This window comes from Scyliorhinus canicula, chromosome 11, assembly GCF_902713615.1.
Source record: "Scyliorhinus canicula chromosome 11, sScyCan1.1, whole genome shotgun sequence".
Classification (NCBI taxonomy): domain Eukaryota; kingdom Metazoa; phylum Chordata; class Chondrichthyes; order Carcharhiniformes; family Scyliorhinidae; genus Scyliorhinus; species Scyliorhinus canicula.
The window spans coordinates 47,849,050-47,863,852 of record NC_052156.1 but is presented as its reverse complement, the minus strand read 5'-3'; the positions used below and the strand labels follow the sequence as shown (position 1 = coordinate 47,863,852).

The window sequence follows — 14,803 nt, the reverse complement described above, 5'->3', positions numbered from 1 at the left end:
CAAATTTCCAGCATATTTTCAATGTCACATTCCTCCCAAGTCCTTGAAAGTGTTGTCACCTCCAAAATCTACACCCATCTTTCCTGTAGTTTCATGTTTGAACCCCGTCCACAACACAGAAGTGGCTTTTTTCAAACTCACAAATGCCATCCTTTGTGGCAAAAGTAAGCTATCCCATCCTTCTCGCCTTGTTTGCAACATTTGACGCAGTGTATGGCACCATTCCTATCCAAAGTTTTCCTCAGTCATCCAGCTGGATCCTCCTGTCCATGAGAGGCTAGGGTAAGCTCAAGTCAACCAGCGCTACCTGTATCTCTAAAGGGATGGTGCATTTTGGCTGGAGCAGGTGTTGAAAGTCATGCTAGAAGTCAGTTTGACCTGAGGCACAGAAATAACATAACATGACATAGAGCCCACTCCAACATTTTTGCTGCAGGAGGCTGACAGTAGGAGAGAGGCCCTCTAATCAGAGGGGGTAGGAGCCCCCGCAGAGATGACAATTTAAACAGATAGCCATACAGGTGAATTCCAGGAATGAAGCCATCAGAACCTGGATGCAGCGATGAGAGAAGTTCAAAGTCCTCATATAAGTGATCAAGGCTAGTCAGTGCATCTTCAAACACCACCTCCTGACAACTGCACTACAGCCTCACACAGCGCTCTGTGCACTACACCTCCATCATTCATCTACCAACAAGCCCTATCAATCACAATTAATACCACACCCTCATACAGTGAGCATTGCTGCAAGCTAGCACCGATTTCTGATATCTTGCACATACTGCCAGCTGTTCAACCATGATACAGGCGGCAGCAGCATGGTAGCGCAGTGGTTAGCACTGCTGTCTCATGGTGCCAAGGTCCCAGGTTCGATTCCAGCTCTGGGTCACTGTCCGTGTGGAGTTTGCACATTCTCCCCGTGTTTGCATGGATTTCGTCCCCACAATCCAAAAGATGTGCAGGACAGGTGGATTGGCCACGCTAAATTTCCCCTTAATTGGATAAAATGAATTAGACACTCGAAATGTATTTAAAAAAGCAGGATGGGCATATCACCCAACCACATTAATGCCTCCGCACACCAATGCCCATGCTGCTGCCCGTTTTCCTGCCAGTCCAGATAACTGCCACCCATGTGGAAGTGGTGTGGTAAGAACAAAGAAAAGTACAGCACAGGAACAGGCCCTTCGGCCCTCCAAGCCCGTGCCGACTATGCTGTCCGACTAAACTACAATCTTCTACACTTCCTGGGTCCGTAACCCTCTATTCCCATCCTGTTCATGTATTTGTCAAGATGCCCCTTAAATGCCAGTATCATCCCTGCTTCCACCACCTCCTCCGGCAGCGAGTTCCAGGCACCCACTACCCTCTGTGTAAAAAACTTGCCTCGTGTATCTCTTCTAAACCTTGCCCCTCGCACCTTAAACCTATGCCCCCTAGTAATTGACCCCTGTACCCTGGGGAAAAAGCTTCTGACTATCCACTCTATCTATGCCCCTCATAATTTTGTACACCTCTATCAGGTCGCCCCTCAACCTCCGTCGTTCCAGTGAGCACGAACCGAGTTTATTCAACCGCTCCTCATAGCTAATGCTGTGTCAGGTCTGACGAAGTCAGGCCTTCTAGAGCCACAGCTGCTCAAGGGTGTCGTGCAAGGTGATCCACACTCTCCACCCATTGCAAATCCGCAACACTTCACCAGCAATATTGCAGTCACTACTGTAGCACTGTGTAGGAGCACCAAGCCAGGTAAAGGCCCACAGAAGACAGACACAAATAGAATATACAAGGGATTTTAATTGATCATGTTTTGAATATTGGATGGATTGTTTGTTAATATTGGTTTGGAATGTTGATGCTGTGTTGAATTTCAGTTCAGCATTGTAACTGAGAGGATTTTTAAAAAAAATTATGTTACGGGATGTGGGTGTTGCTGGTTAGGTCAGCATTTATTGCCTATCCCTAGTTGCCCTTCAGAAGGTGGTAGGGAGCAACCTTCTTGTACCACTGCAGTCCATGTGGTATAGGTACACCTGTGCTCCTCGGGAGGAAGTTCCAGGATTTTGACCCAGCACCAATGAAGGAACAGCAAAATATTTCCAAGTCAGGGTGGTGAGAGACTTGGAGGGAAAACTCCAGGTGATGGGTTTCCCAGGTATCTGCTGCTCTTGTCCTTCCAGATGGTAATAGTCGTGGGTTTGGAAGGTTGTGCCTCAGAAACATGGTGAGTCATTGCAGTGCATCTTGATGGTACATACGGCTGCCACTGTTCGTCGGTGATGGAGGGTTTGAACGTTTGTGGAACGACGAGCAATCAAGCAGGCTTTGTCCTGGATGGTGTCGAGCTTCTTGAGTGTTGTTGGAGTTGCACTCATCCAGGCAAGTGGAGAGTATTCCATTACACTCTTGACTTGTGCCTTGTAGATGGTGGGGGGCTTTGGGGGGTCCGGAGGTGAGTTACTCGCCGTAGGAATTTTAGCCTTTGACCTGCCCTGGTAGCCATAGTATTAATATGGCTAGTCCAGTTCAATTTCTGATCAATGGTAATGTCCAGGATGTTCATTGTTGGGGATTCAGCCATAGTAATGCCATTGAATGTCAAGGGGCAATGGTTAGATTGTCCCTTGTAGGAGATGGTCATTGCCTGACATTTGTGTGGCATGAATGTAACTTGCCACTTGTCAGCCCAAGCCTGAATATTGTTCAGATCTTGCTATATTTGTACGTGGATTGCTTTATTATCTGAAGAGTCGCGAATGGTGCTGAACATTGTGCAGTCATCTGCAAACTTCCCCATTTCTGACCTTATGATGGAAGAGAGGTCATTGATGAAGCAGCTGAAGATGGTCTAGGACACAACCCTGAGGAGCTCCTGCAGTGGTGTCCTGGAGCTGAGATGTTTGGTGAGGATGTTGTCATAGGGACATGGTAAGGTGTGAGACTGTTGTTGAATGGGTAATTGAGGTTCTGTTCACTGGTACTGCAACTGGATGAGCCAATTCCAGATAGCTCAGCCAGAAAACAGATATATTAATTTCCTCCTCCTCGCCCTCTTCCTCTCTCCCTCCTTCTCCACATCTTCCTCAGCTGCTCACCATATGTCTACAAAGGACATGCCCTCATTATAGTCAGGTTCTGCATGCTGCAGCAGATCATGATAAATCATACCACAGATTCGATAATGTTGGCTTCATCCAGAGCCACCTTCACAGCGAAAATATTGCTGAAGCACTTCTGTTTGATGGCATCTGGCATGCAATGTGACTGCCATTAAATGGACAATGCTCACAATTGTATGCGGTTGTGCATGGTGTCATGAGCCAGGTTCACAGAGTCATAGAATCCCTACAGTACAGAAGGAGGCCATTCGGTCTATCGAGCCTTAACCGATCCACCAAAAGAGCACCCGACCGAGATGAGCTCCTCCATCCACCCCACCCTACTTCCATAACCCTGCAACCTAACCTGCACATCCCTGGATACTATGGGCAAATTATAATGGCTAATCCACCGAACCTCCCCATCTTTGGACTGTTGAGAGGAAACTGGAGCACCCGGAGGAATCCCACGCGGACACAGGGAGAACATGCAAACTCCACACAGACAGTCACCCAAGGCTGGAACCCAACCTGAGTCCCTGGTGCTGTGAGACAGCAGTGCTAACCACTGTGCCCAGGTTGTCATTGGATAGCCCTTGTTGGCCAGTAGTCATCCTCTAGTCTTACGTGGTGGCACAATGAACTAATGCCGAATAAAGGCATCACGACTGGTGCCAGAGTAGCAAACATTAACCTGCATGTTTGCGAAATAGGGTCACATATCAGCTGCTTGTTGAGGGATTTGAAACCTTTATGGTTGAGATGTCCCTCTGAATTTGGATGCAGTACACCCAAAGCAACATGTGGTGCGGTAATTGGCGACATCCGCCAGGGGTACGTCTGTTACCCTGACATGCTCTGAGACCCTTTCTTTGTATACAGTGCATTGGTCACTTCTTTTGCAGAAGAGTCAAGGTGGAGCCTGCGTAAAATATGACCAGGGCCACAGTCAACTTCACAGCCATTGGCAGTACTGTCAGTGCCTGGCTCTGAACTGTCGGTTTGTCTGCAACAGGCGACAGAGTTCAGAGAGAACTTCCTTCATGAAACAGAACACACTGTTCCTCGCTGAAGCTGAGGAAGGAGAGTTTCTCCCTTAAGACCCTGAATGAATATGGCCTCTTGCTGAGAGCCTTTCTGCCCTGTTCCTCTTGCTCTCTGTTCAAGCAGCTTGACCTCCTGTGTGCCACCTCTGCTTATTCTCCCTCTCGCGCTGTCGGCCAAGGCAGATTGAAATTACAGCACACATTGCCTGGCTGCAAATGGTCTGAGCAGAATCCTTCAAGTCAGAACGAAAGCGCTCGCCACATGTCACACTGCTCGCTGTAAATTTCTGTCAATGACAATACAAGTAGCGCAAACAGAGCTAACTCAACAACAGTGAGTAGAAATCAATCAGCAACTAATCCGAGAGTGAAGCCCTAATGGGATCCTTCCTTCTGCTGAGTTTGTGTTGTGCAATTTGGGATTACGATAGGGTATTAACTGAATGTTCAGGGCGAAAAAGGCTCTGCTACCGTCAAATTAGCATTACAAACTGACCAGGTCATAACCTGCCTACTCTGCATACTTTTGCCATGTGCTTCTAGCTCCAGTGCTACCAAAATCAGAAGTGTGCATACATGTTTTGGCTGCGAAATGGGGCCTGCAACCAAAAGTGTGGGTGCTACAGAATCAACTCATGTGGCTAAAGTACCGAATGGGCCATTCGCATTTTGCAAATCACGTTAGACACCACTGGATTTCCATTCCACTTCCACTGTGGTGTCAAACTTATCGAAAGTGAGACTGTTTCCTCCACAAGTTCATTGCTTCTGAGTCTCAACCCAGACTCCAGATTAACACTGTCAGTTTAACATCATTGTGAAGTGGAAATCACATAACATTGTCACAAAGTTCGCAAAGTGATTCCGCCCTTAAGTACATGTGAAAAAATATTTTCAGCAAGAGTCACACTATTTTCTCCTTGTTTTCAGCAGGGTCAGTTAGACTTTGAGTCCAAATGGACAAAATAAATCTGCCCATCTGTCAGCACAGTGAGATTCTGTTATGTCTGTAGGACGAACAAATAAATGCAGTTAATCAAATTTGAATGTAAATTTGAATGCATCAGGACTGGCAAAACTAACTAACTATATAACGAGAAAGAAAATGAGTCAGCTCACCATTTCTGTGCAGCGGATGGTGTAAAGAATTGCCTATAGCAATTTGATCTATGGATTTGACTAACATTTAGGACAAAATCGATACAAATCTCAAATTGGACTTCTTTATAAATCAAAGTTGGGCAAACTTAAAATGTCAAATACCCTTTTTAAAATGTCATTACATTCAATAATGGAGCATCTTGACAAATGCTGTTATTAAGTGTAGGTGATTCGTCATATTGTCGTCACATCCAAAGCAATTCTATTGGCCCAAGATATGCTGGAAATGGGTCCAATGCTAATATTAATAAAATGACCTAATCTTTCTTTCCTTCAATTTCTCTTTTGGTACCTAATATGCTTCGAATTCACCCTACTCCGTCGTTCCTCTGTTCCTTTCTCTATCTCTAAATCTCAGTGGTTAAGGAAATATACTTGAGCTCCTGTTTGCTCCAGATAGCCCATTGACCATTATCAGTTTGCACTTCCAACTCTTTGCAGCACAACATTTTTTCCAAACTGAAAGATGAGGAATCATAACAAACAGATGACGCTGCGTGATGTCTCACTCCAGGAAATTCTGGGCCATTTAGTTTATTCCGGCTAGACAGTAGCCCCACAGTGCCACCTATCAGCTTTTCTTTAACCAACCCACAGATTGGGAGACTTGGGTATGATTCACAGTCTTGGCTGACATTTCCACTTGAGTTCCACAGAAACACTAAGCACCAGTCCGTGGCAGGTCTTGGCCAACAGCAATGAGAAGAGGTGAGCGGACAAGCTGACAGGATAGGAAGAGACTTGCTAGAGGTTTTAACTCTAGTTGTCTTTTCGAGCCCTCTACCCTTGGCCTTAGAACGATATCACCAGAATGACACTACCAGAAATCATTGATAGGTGCACCGCACTCACTTGTCATACCAGCTGGAATCCAGAGTAAGCAACCTAAGAAAACTACAAAATATGAGCATAACACTAATTCTAGAATTTTGAATAGAATTTAATTTATATGATCAGTTATTAAAAATGGTATACTATTGAATGTCATGTAAGGCCTTCAGAACATAGACAGAAGAATCTCTGTTAAATGAGACTGGCATTACGCCTTTATTGTATTAAGTTCCTTTGTTGGCACTATTCATGTTGCATGTTACTAGCCAGCAACAGATACACAACAAACATGCATGCATTTTTCAATACATTCACATCTCAGTCACCCAGAATGTGAATGCAACTCCCCCAAACGCATTGGAAGCCTGCCTCAAAGGCTGGAAAGCATGCACAAGTCTTAGCTGCATGAGTATCTGGAGTGCAAACTAAAAGTAGCCAAAATACCTAAAGAAGCATTGTCTTGTAGTAAGCTGGTAAATGGCATGACTTCAGTGAGTTATTGTTAAGAGAACAACAAAAATAAATCAAACGTTTACTGCATTCTACCTGTATATGTTGCTCAGACTGCAAATGATTGTAATGTCCTATACTGTGCAAAGATTGGGAATACAGACCAGACTTCTCCATCGGAATGAATTGGACTAAGAAAGAGAAAGTGACTAATGTTATTGAAGCCTCATATCAGGATTCTTGTTTCTTTACAATAACTCCTTTGGTTCCCTAATATGAACATCTACCCTATAGAATTAGACTCAATCCAGATTACTACCGAGCTTTATGAAGTGGTTAAGAGGTTTCATTTGTATTTATTCTTATTTTTTCCTCTGGCTTTGTCCTTCGAAGGCCTTTGCTTGGTGGTCAGATTTGATGGTTGAACATGCAGAGACTTTCCTGTCACTGTTTGCAGTAGATATGGACGCTGCTTTGGAGACACAGGCCCCGGACACCTGGGACAGCTTCCCATTATTTCAACTGCTCAATGATTTCCTGAGGAGTGATTGTATGTATCACATTTTAATAAAACTTTTAATATTCATGTTTTACGATTATTTTCTTGATTCATTCTTAACCTTATTAATTCACTTCTACATGACAACAATCATTTTTATTTAGCCATAGAGGACCGCATGTAATTGGGTTTGAGAATGTGTGGTAGGATAATTGAAAACACATGCTCCTTTCATGCACTATTGAGGAGACTAATTCTTGTTTTTGAGACCTTTTTGAAAATTGGGCCACACTGGGCAAGCAGGCACTGAACCTTCCCCACCCAGGTTTTCCTCATGTAGGTAAGGTATAGCAATTGGCAACCACCCAAAAGGCAAGCCCAAACAAATGTCACTTTTCTCCATAGCTGCACAGCACCCATAAGTGCTATTGGGTGCAATATGCTCACCCCACTGTACTGCTCCCGTCCTCCACCCATCCTTGGCATTTTCTGGAGGCCATAACTGGAATGTGTTCCCACAGAAGTGTTGCTACAACAGGCACTAACAGTTCCCATATTTCCCATATTAGACAAGGCTTGAGTAAAATTTTAGGCTGGTCTTAGGTTTCTCGGTTCAGGCACTTGTTGCAATTGTACAGCCTAAAACCAGTTGCTGATTTTTAAAAACGTTCCACAGTGTTTATAATAATTGTAAACTGTTTTTACAATCTATCCTGTCTCCCATTCAGGTTCTTCAGAGAATACTACCTAATGTTGTTGGAGAGGATGTATCACAGATTCAACAGAATGATATGAGGGTTTAAGAGGGTTAAATAATGAGGACAGTTTGCACCAATGTGGCTAGAATTCCATTGAGTATAGAAGACAAAGTGCTAAAAATGTTTCAAAAAATTTGCTAGAGTAAATGTTGAACAATTATTTATTTGTTGGGGACATCAAGAACAAGGGGTCACAATCGTAAAATTTGAGTTAAGTCATTCAAGAGTGAAATCAAAGAGCACTTTTTCACATAAGAGGTGGTAGAAATTTGGAACTCATCCCCAAAAGGCTCTGGATCCTGGACATTGGAACTTTCAAGACTAAAATAGATTTTTGTTAAGGTAAGGGTTTAAAGGGATATGAAGCAAAGGTGGGAAAATACAGTTGAGGTACAGATCAACCATGATCTAGTTCAAACGTGGAACAGGTCTGCATAATTGAATGACCTACTGTTGTTCCTAATATTTTACATTCCTAATGATGCAACTTAATAAACCTGTTTATCAATTCTCAATTATAGATAATCTATTAAATGGAAAATTCCACAAACACCTTCAAGATGTCTTCGCTCCTCTTGTGGTTAGATATGTCGACTTGATGGAGTCATCAATTGCACAGTCGATTCACAGGGGCTTTGATCGAGAATCATGGGAACCTGTAAAGTAAGGGCACCTCCTTTGATATATTTTTGATTTGGATGCTGATGGATGAAGATTTACACATGGTAACTAAATTTCTTGCAGTCAAAGCTAGGCTATCAACTTTTTATGTGAACAAGCATAGCATCTTCAAATGAACTTCTTGATTCAAAATTAGGTTAACTATCAGCATTCAACATAAAGAAAACCTCCAGGCTGTTTTCAGTTTGCTGTAGTCGTTTCATTGATTATCTTTTGGTTGTTTCCACATTGTCCAAAATGTTTCCCTGGCATAAATGAATTTCCGCTCAACGGATTGCTTTTTGTACCACTTGGTTTCTTCTGTCACTCTTGAAGACCTTGTAGTCCAGAAACTCCAATGCCTCGACTGTAAACTATGTGTTAAAACAAAGGCAGTCAAAATGCATGTTTGTCATGAGCGGGAGCAAAACTCGACAATTATACAGTGTTTCACTTGTTCAGTTGTTGTAATCAGAACAGATTCATATGGTTGGAAAGTCTGGGTGCAGACATGCCAATTAAAATTCATGTTTGTTCTGTGAGGAGTAATTTGATAGGAAAGGAGAGCTGAAGGTTCTAGAAAATTTAAATTGAAAAATAAAATGAGAAGAGGGTGTGTTTTTAAGGTAAAGTACTCAAGTTCTGGTCAGAAACGTAAAAGTGAAAAAGTCAATTACAGCCTGGAGAGTTTCTTTAAATGTTTCACATTTAAATTGTCTGACTAAGTTTTAAAACTGTGTTGAGCAAACTTAATTAAGCACAACATAAAACCACTAAATTATGTAATGTTGTGACGTATAAAAGGCACACGAGTTGGAAACCATGGGGGTAATTTTCACTTTGGATGCAGATGGAAAACTGCTGAAACGTGCCCCCCTCTCCTTCCAACGACATATTGCACTGTTGAAAATTTGTTCCGAACTTTATAGCATTCAGCCACCTACGCCAACATCCCAGTAAAAGCGTGAACAAAAGTAAAGGAAACTTACATTCACAAATTTCTCTCATTTTCCTCTAATGACTCACTCAGTAAATAAACCCCCAATCTGAACAGCAACGTTCTACTTTTGTATGGACACATTCGTTTAATAGTTATCTCAATGAATTAGTAAACTGAGGTTCTGAGTTCAACTTGGGAAACTAAATCTAATCATCAGTGTAGAGGCAGAGGGCATGGTATCAAATAAGTACTTTGCATCTGTCTTCACTGAGGAAATCAACATTATAGAGGAAAGGGAAGTTACGGATAGGACACTAATAGATAGAGAAGATGTACTAAAAACACTTGCATTACTGGAAGTTGTTAAGATACATGATCCAGATGGAATGTGTCCGAGGTTATCAATGGAGCGAAAGATCAAAGTACCAGGAGCATTGGTCACAAGTTTTCAATCCTCATTGGATACAGGACTAGTGCGAGAGGACTGGAGGATTTCTAATGTTAGGCCATTATTCAAGAAAGGGGAAGAAAGATAAACAGGAAACTACTGGCCAATCTACCTAACAGCAGTGTTGGAAATTTTGGAAACCATTATGAAGAACAAAATAGACTTCCACTTGGAAAGCTGTGGGTTAACAGAGAAGCAGCGTGAATTGGTTAAATGAATGGGGGAAGTGGTTTAAGGCTTCAGGTGGGTAGGAATAAAGGAGGGATTATATCTAAGGGGGGGAGGCTGACCCCCGATCGGCAAAGGGCAGCCATGATGATAGAGCCCCCACCCCACCCCACCCAAGTCCCTCCTTCCTGTCCTGTGAATAATTTATTTTAAAAATTGGGTTGCCCATTCCATCCAACTGCCCATGTGAGTATCTTTTGACCTGGGTAACCTGTTGTCAGGGTGCTGCCTAATTCGGCATCCAGGCACCTCCCCATTTTATGTGCCATCCCACTGCCGAAAACACACCTGGCTGTGGCACATAAAATGCAGCCTATTGTCTGATTTCCTATGAAAATCGAATAGCACCCAAAGTTCTAATAATTTTTACCCTTGAGATAAATTGTTTACATAGTGGGTGATTTTCTGGCCCCATTATGTCCCGGCACAAATCCCGTCATGGCTGGAAACTTTTGCGAGAAGTCCATAAAGGATTTTGTGCCGGGGAGATCTCAGAATTAGAGTTTCTTCAACAGCAACATAGAAACATAAAAAATAGGAGCAGGAGGAGGCCGTTTATCCCTTCAAATCTGCTCCGCCATTCATCACGATCATGGCTGATCATCAACTCCGTAGCTTGAACCCGCCTTCCCCTATGTCCTTTGATCCCCTTCGCCCAAAATGTTATGTTTAACTGCTTCTTGAAAACAATATCAGGTTCATGCCCAGCAGCTTAACACCACTTAATTCCTTGAACGGGAGGAATCACTCCTGGTATCCAAAAACGAAGACCAGAAATGACAATCACGCCAAGGGCTCAGAGGTCAATGTAGCCTCCAGGTGGTCAGGGACATTGCCCCCTGGCACCCTGCCTGGGGACAACTCCTGGTCTGCACTGCTAACAGACAGGGTTTGAAGGGAACAGGACCTATAGGGAAACCCATTGGGAGGACGTTGATGCCAACAATCCTCGGGGCAGGGGGGAGCGCGGTTTGATGCCGGCAATCATTGATGGGGTGAGGGCGGTCTTTAACTTCATTTTGAGGCAGCGGTAAGCTTGCCATCTCTGTGGAGCCGGGCTCATCTGCCTATTTAGGTTCTGCCACTCACAATGACGGCGCAAAACATGCCCCCTTCTAAAAATGGCAAAGTGTGGGAAGATCTCAATGGAAAACCTGCCTGAAACATGGCGGTTTAGAACAGAACCTGACACTGTGCCGTTTTTTGGGAAAATTCCATCTGGACATTCTAATAAAGTTTTATTTGTGTTCTTTTGGTAACCAAACAGGTGTTAATTCATACTTCAATATAAAGTGCAGCTTTTTTGTTTTAAATATGGACATCAGTCTAAAGGTTTCAATTAACTGAACGTTAATTGAGTGTTGCCAATGAAATCCATACAAACCGGTTAGTGCCATTAGCATTTATGGCACGGCGCCGGAATGTGGCGACTAGGGGCTTTTCATGGTAACTTCAGTTGAAGCCTACTTGTGACAATAAGCGATTTTCATTTTTCATCTATGCAAATAAGTATCATTGTAATTTGCTCAGAGGGTATATTTACTGATTACGTCGCTGAGTATTAGATATCCTAGTAATGCATTGTGATGCTACTTTACAACCTGCTATTCTTGTTCAGTTTAACAGTCTACCCTCACAAGTAAATATAAAAGATCTTGTGACACTTGTTTGAATTAAAAGACCGTGTGTCATTTTTATTTTGACAATACTGTCAAACTTATGCAAAATACATGCCATTTGTGCCTATTCAATCGGCAGTTGGATTCTGTCTTCCTCCGCACTGCTGCCAACAGTATCATAAATTGTGGTAATGTGGAGGCAAATCTGATTCTTTCCTCATTTTGCCTCTAATTGGTGCTGTCCTCAAGCTTCCTCTGATGTATATTTCTGACTGTGCCAGTGATGTCAGTGAATGTCAGGCTATTGCAGCCAATGCCTTGACAATCTTTGACAGGTGTATTTCACAGACAAACTCGCCCATTGCTAAAGTGATGCTAATGATTCTTGGGCTGCTGTTTAGAACTAATTCGTCTTGAGAAAGAAGTTGGCCTTGATTTTTGGTTTTATCAATAGGCACTAATTTAGCCAGTTTAGGATCAGGGCTCCAGGGGACTAGATTAACCAAGCTGATCTTAACGGTACCCAGTTGCTTTCTCTTTTTTGAATCACAAGGGAGTCAAGGGTAATGGGTGGGCAGACAGGAAATTGGAGATCAGCCATAATCTTATCAAATGGCGGGTACAGTGGCCTACTCCTGCTTCTAATTCTTGTGTTTTCTTTGAACTAAGTATGAATCCAAGAGGGCGATTTTCCGAGCCCCGTGCCATGCCGGAGAATCGTCGCAACCGCGCCACGACACCCCAACACCGGCACGCGATTCTCCAAGGCGCGGAGCATTGGCGCCATTTGCGCCGGTGCGTTTGGTGCAGTGCCAGCCACGGGCTGCTGGAATCGGCGGAGCCACCCATTTTCCTGCGCGAACGGTCGGGGGCCGCCTGTGGCGGGGGGCTCCTTCACTGGGGGGGGCCTCTGATGGGGTCTGGCCCGCGATCAGGACCCACTGATCGGCGGGCCGACCTAATCCCCCCCTCCCCGTCCTACTTTCTGGTGCGGCCGGCCCCTGAACAACGACGCCATGTTGAGCCGGGGCCGGCGTGCTAAAGAAGTCCCCCGCGCATGTGCAGGTTGGCGCGGCCCAACTGCGCATGCAGGGGTTGGCGCGGCGCCCATTTGGCGCCGGGAAAGGAGGCTGGAGTGGTGTGAACCGCTCCAGCGCTGTGCTGGCCCCCTGTGGGAGCCAGAATCGGTCGTACCCAGGCCCGGTTCGCGCCTCACGACGGCACGAACACTTGGGCTTAATATTGGAGAATCGCCCCCAAGGTGTCAGTGTTTATGCAGGTCTACATTATTCACTCCAGCTGGTGAATCTATCACCACAGTGAGGTCATCATTGCTTGGAGAGGTGTAACAAATGGAAGGCTAACTCTAGAGTCAAAGGATACACTTTCTAAAATGATGTTAATACTGCTATTAAAATAATATGGATGGAAAACCCACACTGGCTGAGTTTCCAGTGGGATAAGTTTACACAAACCAATATGCAACTTATTGACGATAAATGTGGTAATTTGAAAAGTTGCTGAAAATGTTACCAGGCCTTTCCAGTTCCAATGTGGTATAGATTTATCTTATGATGTGTACTGTTTGTGCTTTTATATACTCAATAACATTAAAAATAACGGTTGTCGCTAACATTGCTCGGAATTCTAAATATTTGTATTTCACTCCATTAGTGATTTACTTTTGGCATCTTCTGACATGGTAACAATTCTGATTTCCAACTATTTCATTATATTGTGCAACTTTAGCATTTTGAAAAGACAATGATTATATTAACTCCGAAGTTTTACATTTGACATGCATTTCCGTGAATCATACATTTAATCCACATAAACCTATTAAGATCAGATACCCATGGGCGGGACGGTGACACAATGGTTAGCACTGCTGCCTCTGCGCCAGGGATGCTGGTTCAATTCCAGCCTTGTGTGACTGTGTGGAGATTGCACGTTCTTCCCGTGTCTGCGTGGGTTTCATCTGGGTGCTCCGTTTCCAGAAATGTGCAGGTTAGGTGGATTGGCAATGCTCAATTGCCCCTTAGTGTCCAAAGGGGTTACGGGGATAGGGTGGGTAGTGGGTTTAGGTAGGGTGCTCTTTCAGAGGGTCGGTGCAAGCTCGATGGGCCGAATGGCCTCCTTCCGCACTGTAGGGATTGTATGGGCTTCTAAAAGATCCTCATTATCCACTTCATCATGATTATTAAATGCATTTCCAGCAAAAGGTATTAATTTGATGATAATTCTGGGATGAGGTGTCTCTTTAGCCTACTTGCAACATGATAGTTGTGATTTCTTTCTACCCTTCGGTATATCTGTACATTTCTTTGCAGGTATGCTGCCCTTGCGTGTAGTCAGATATTTTTGGGGTTAAATTTTATCATGCATGTAAAGTGAAATTAGAAAGAAAACTTCATTAATCTGTCGACGGATGCTAATAAAGGCAGAAACTGCACACAAGTCTAAAAGTATGCCACATTCAGGGACGTTGCGAGTGTGCAAAAGGATGATTTTCATTTAGTTGTTATTTAAAGGCAATAACATATTTCATGCCACAAGCTATGTTTTCTTTTGTTTCTGTCCAAAATCTACTTATTTGCTTCTAAGCTTCTTGATGCGTGGTACCCTCGTTCTTATTTTCTCTAACTTTGCTTGTTTCTTGCAACTGCAGACTCAGAAAAGCCACAGCAAACACACATTTCACATACACATGCTTAAATAACGTGATTTTTTTTGTAATTCGTTTTTTGCTGTGAATTTTTTGATAGTTTTGCAGATTTATTTGGGGTTGTCACATGCTTCCACATCTGCATCTACATTGTCACTGTTATGGTATTTTCTTTCTGTCTGTTTCTTCCACAGGAGTTTAACAAGTAATCTTCCCAATGTGAATCTACCAAATGTGAATCTCCCCAAAGTACCAAATCTACCAGTTAACCTCCCACAAATGCCTAGTTTTTCTGCTTCGTCGTGGATCGCCAATATATATGATGCTGAGTGTGTATTCAATACACGTTAGGTCTGATTTGTCACTGATAGTAACCTGGCATGAATCTGTCCTTGCAATC

General features: G+C 43.5%; 1 protein-coding gene and 1 long non-coding RNA gene across 24 annotated transcripts in view; one reads left to right on the top strand and one right to left on the bottom strand.

Annotated features, from left to right (window-relative positions):
* The window catches only part of cadpsa (Ca2+-dependent activator protein for secretion a), a 736,161-nt gene that overhangs the window by 587,634 nt on the left and 133,724 nt on the right, over nt 1-14,803 (top strand). For 17 of the 23 annotated variants that reach the window (XM_038810540.1, XM_038810541.1, XM_038810547.1 and 14 more), the window contains 3 exons: nt 6,980-7,136; nt 8,365-8,506; nt 14,598-14,732. In XM_038810540.1, coding sequence (XP_038666468.1) covers nt 6,980-7,136; nt 8,365-8,506; nt 14,598-14,732 — 434 coding nt within the window. The remainder of the gene's footprint in view (nt 1-6,979; nt 7,137-8,364; nt 8,507-14,597; nt 14,733-14,803) is intronic. The other 6 variants (XM_038810550.1, XM_038810549.1, XM_038810561.1 and 3 more) reach the window with 1 other exon arrangement.
* Nucleotides 8,583-14,803, bottom strand: part of LOC119973074 — a 46,467-nt gene continuing 40,246 nt past the window's right edge. Inside the window, exon 4 of the long non-coding RNA XR_005462226.1 lies at nt 8,583-8,877. This is a non-coding gene — a long non-coding RNA (uncharacterized LOC119973074). The remainder of the gene's footprint in view (nt 8,878-14,803) is intronic.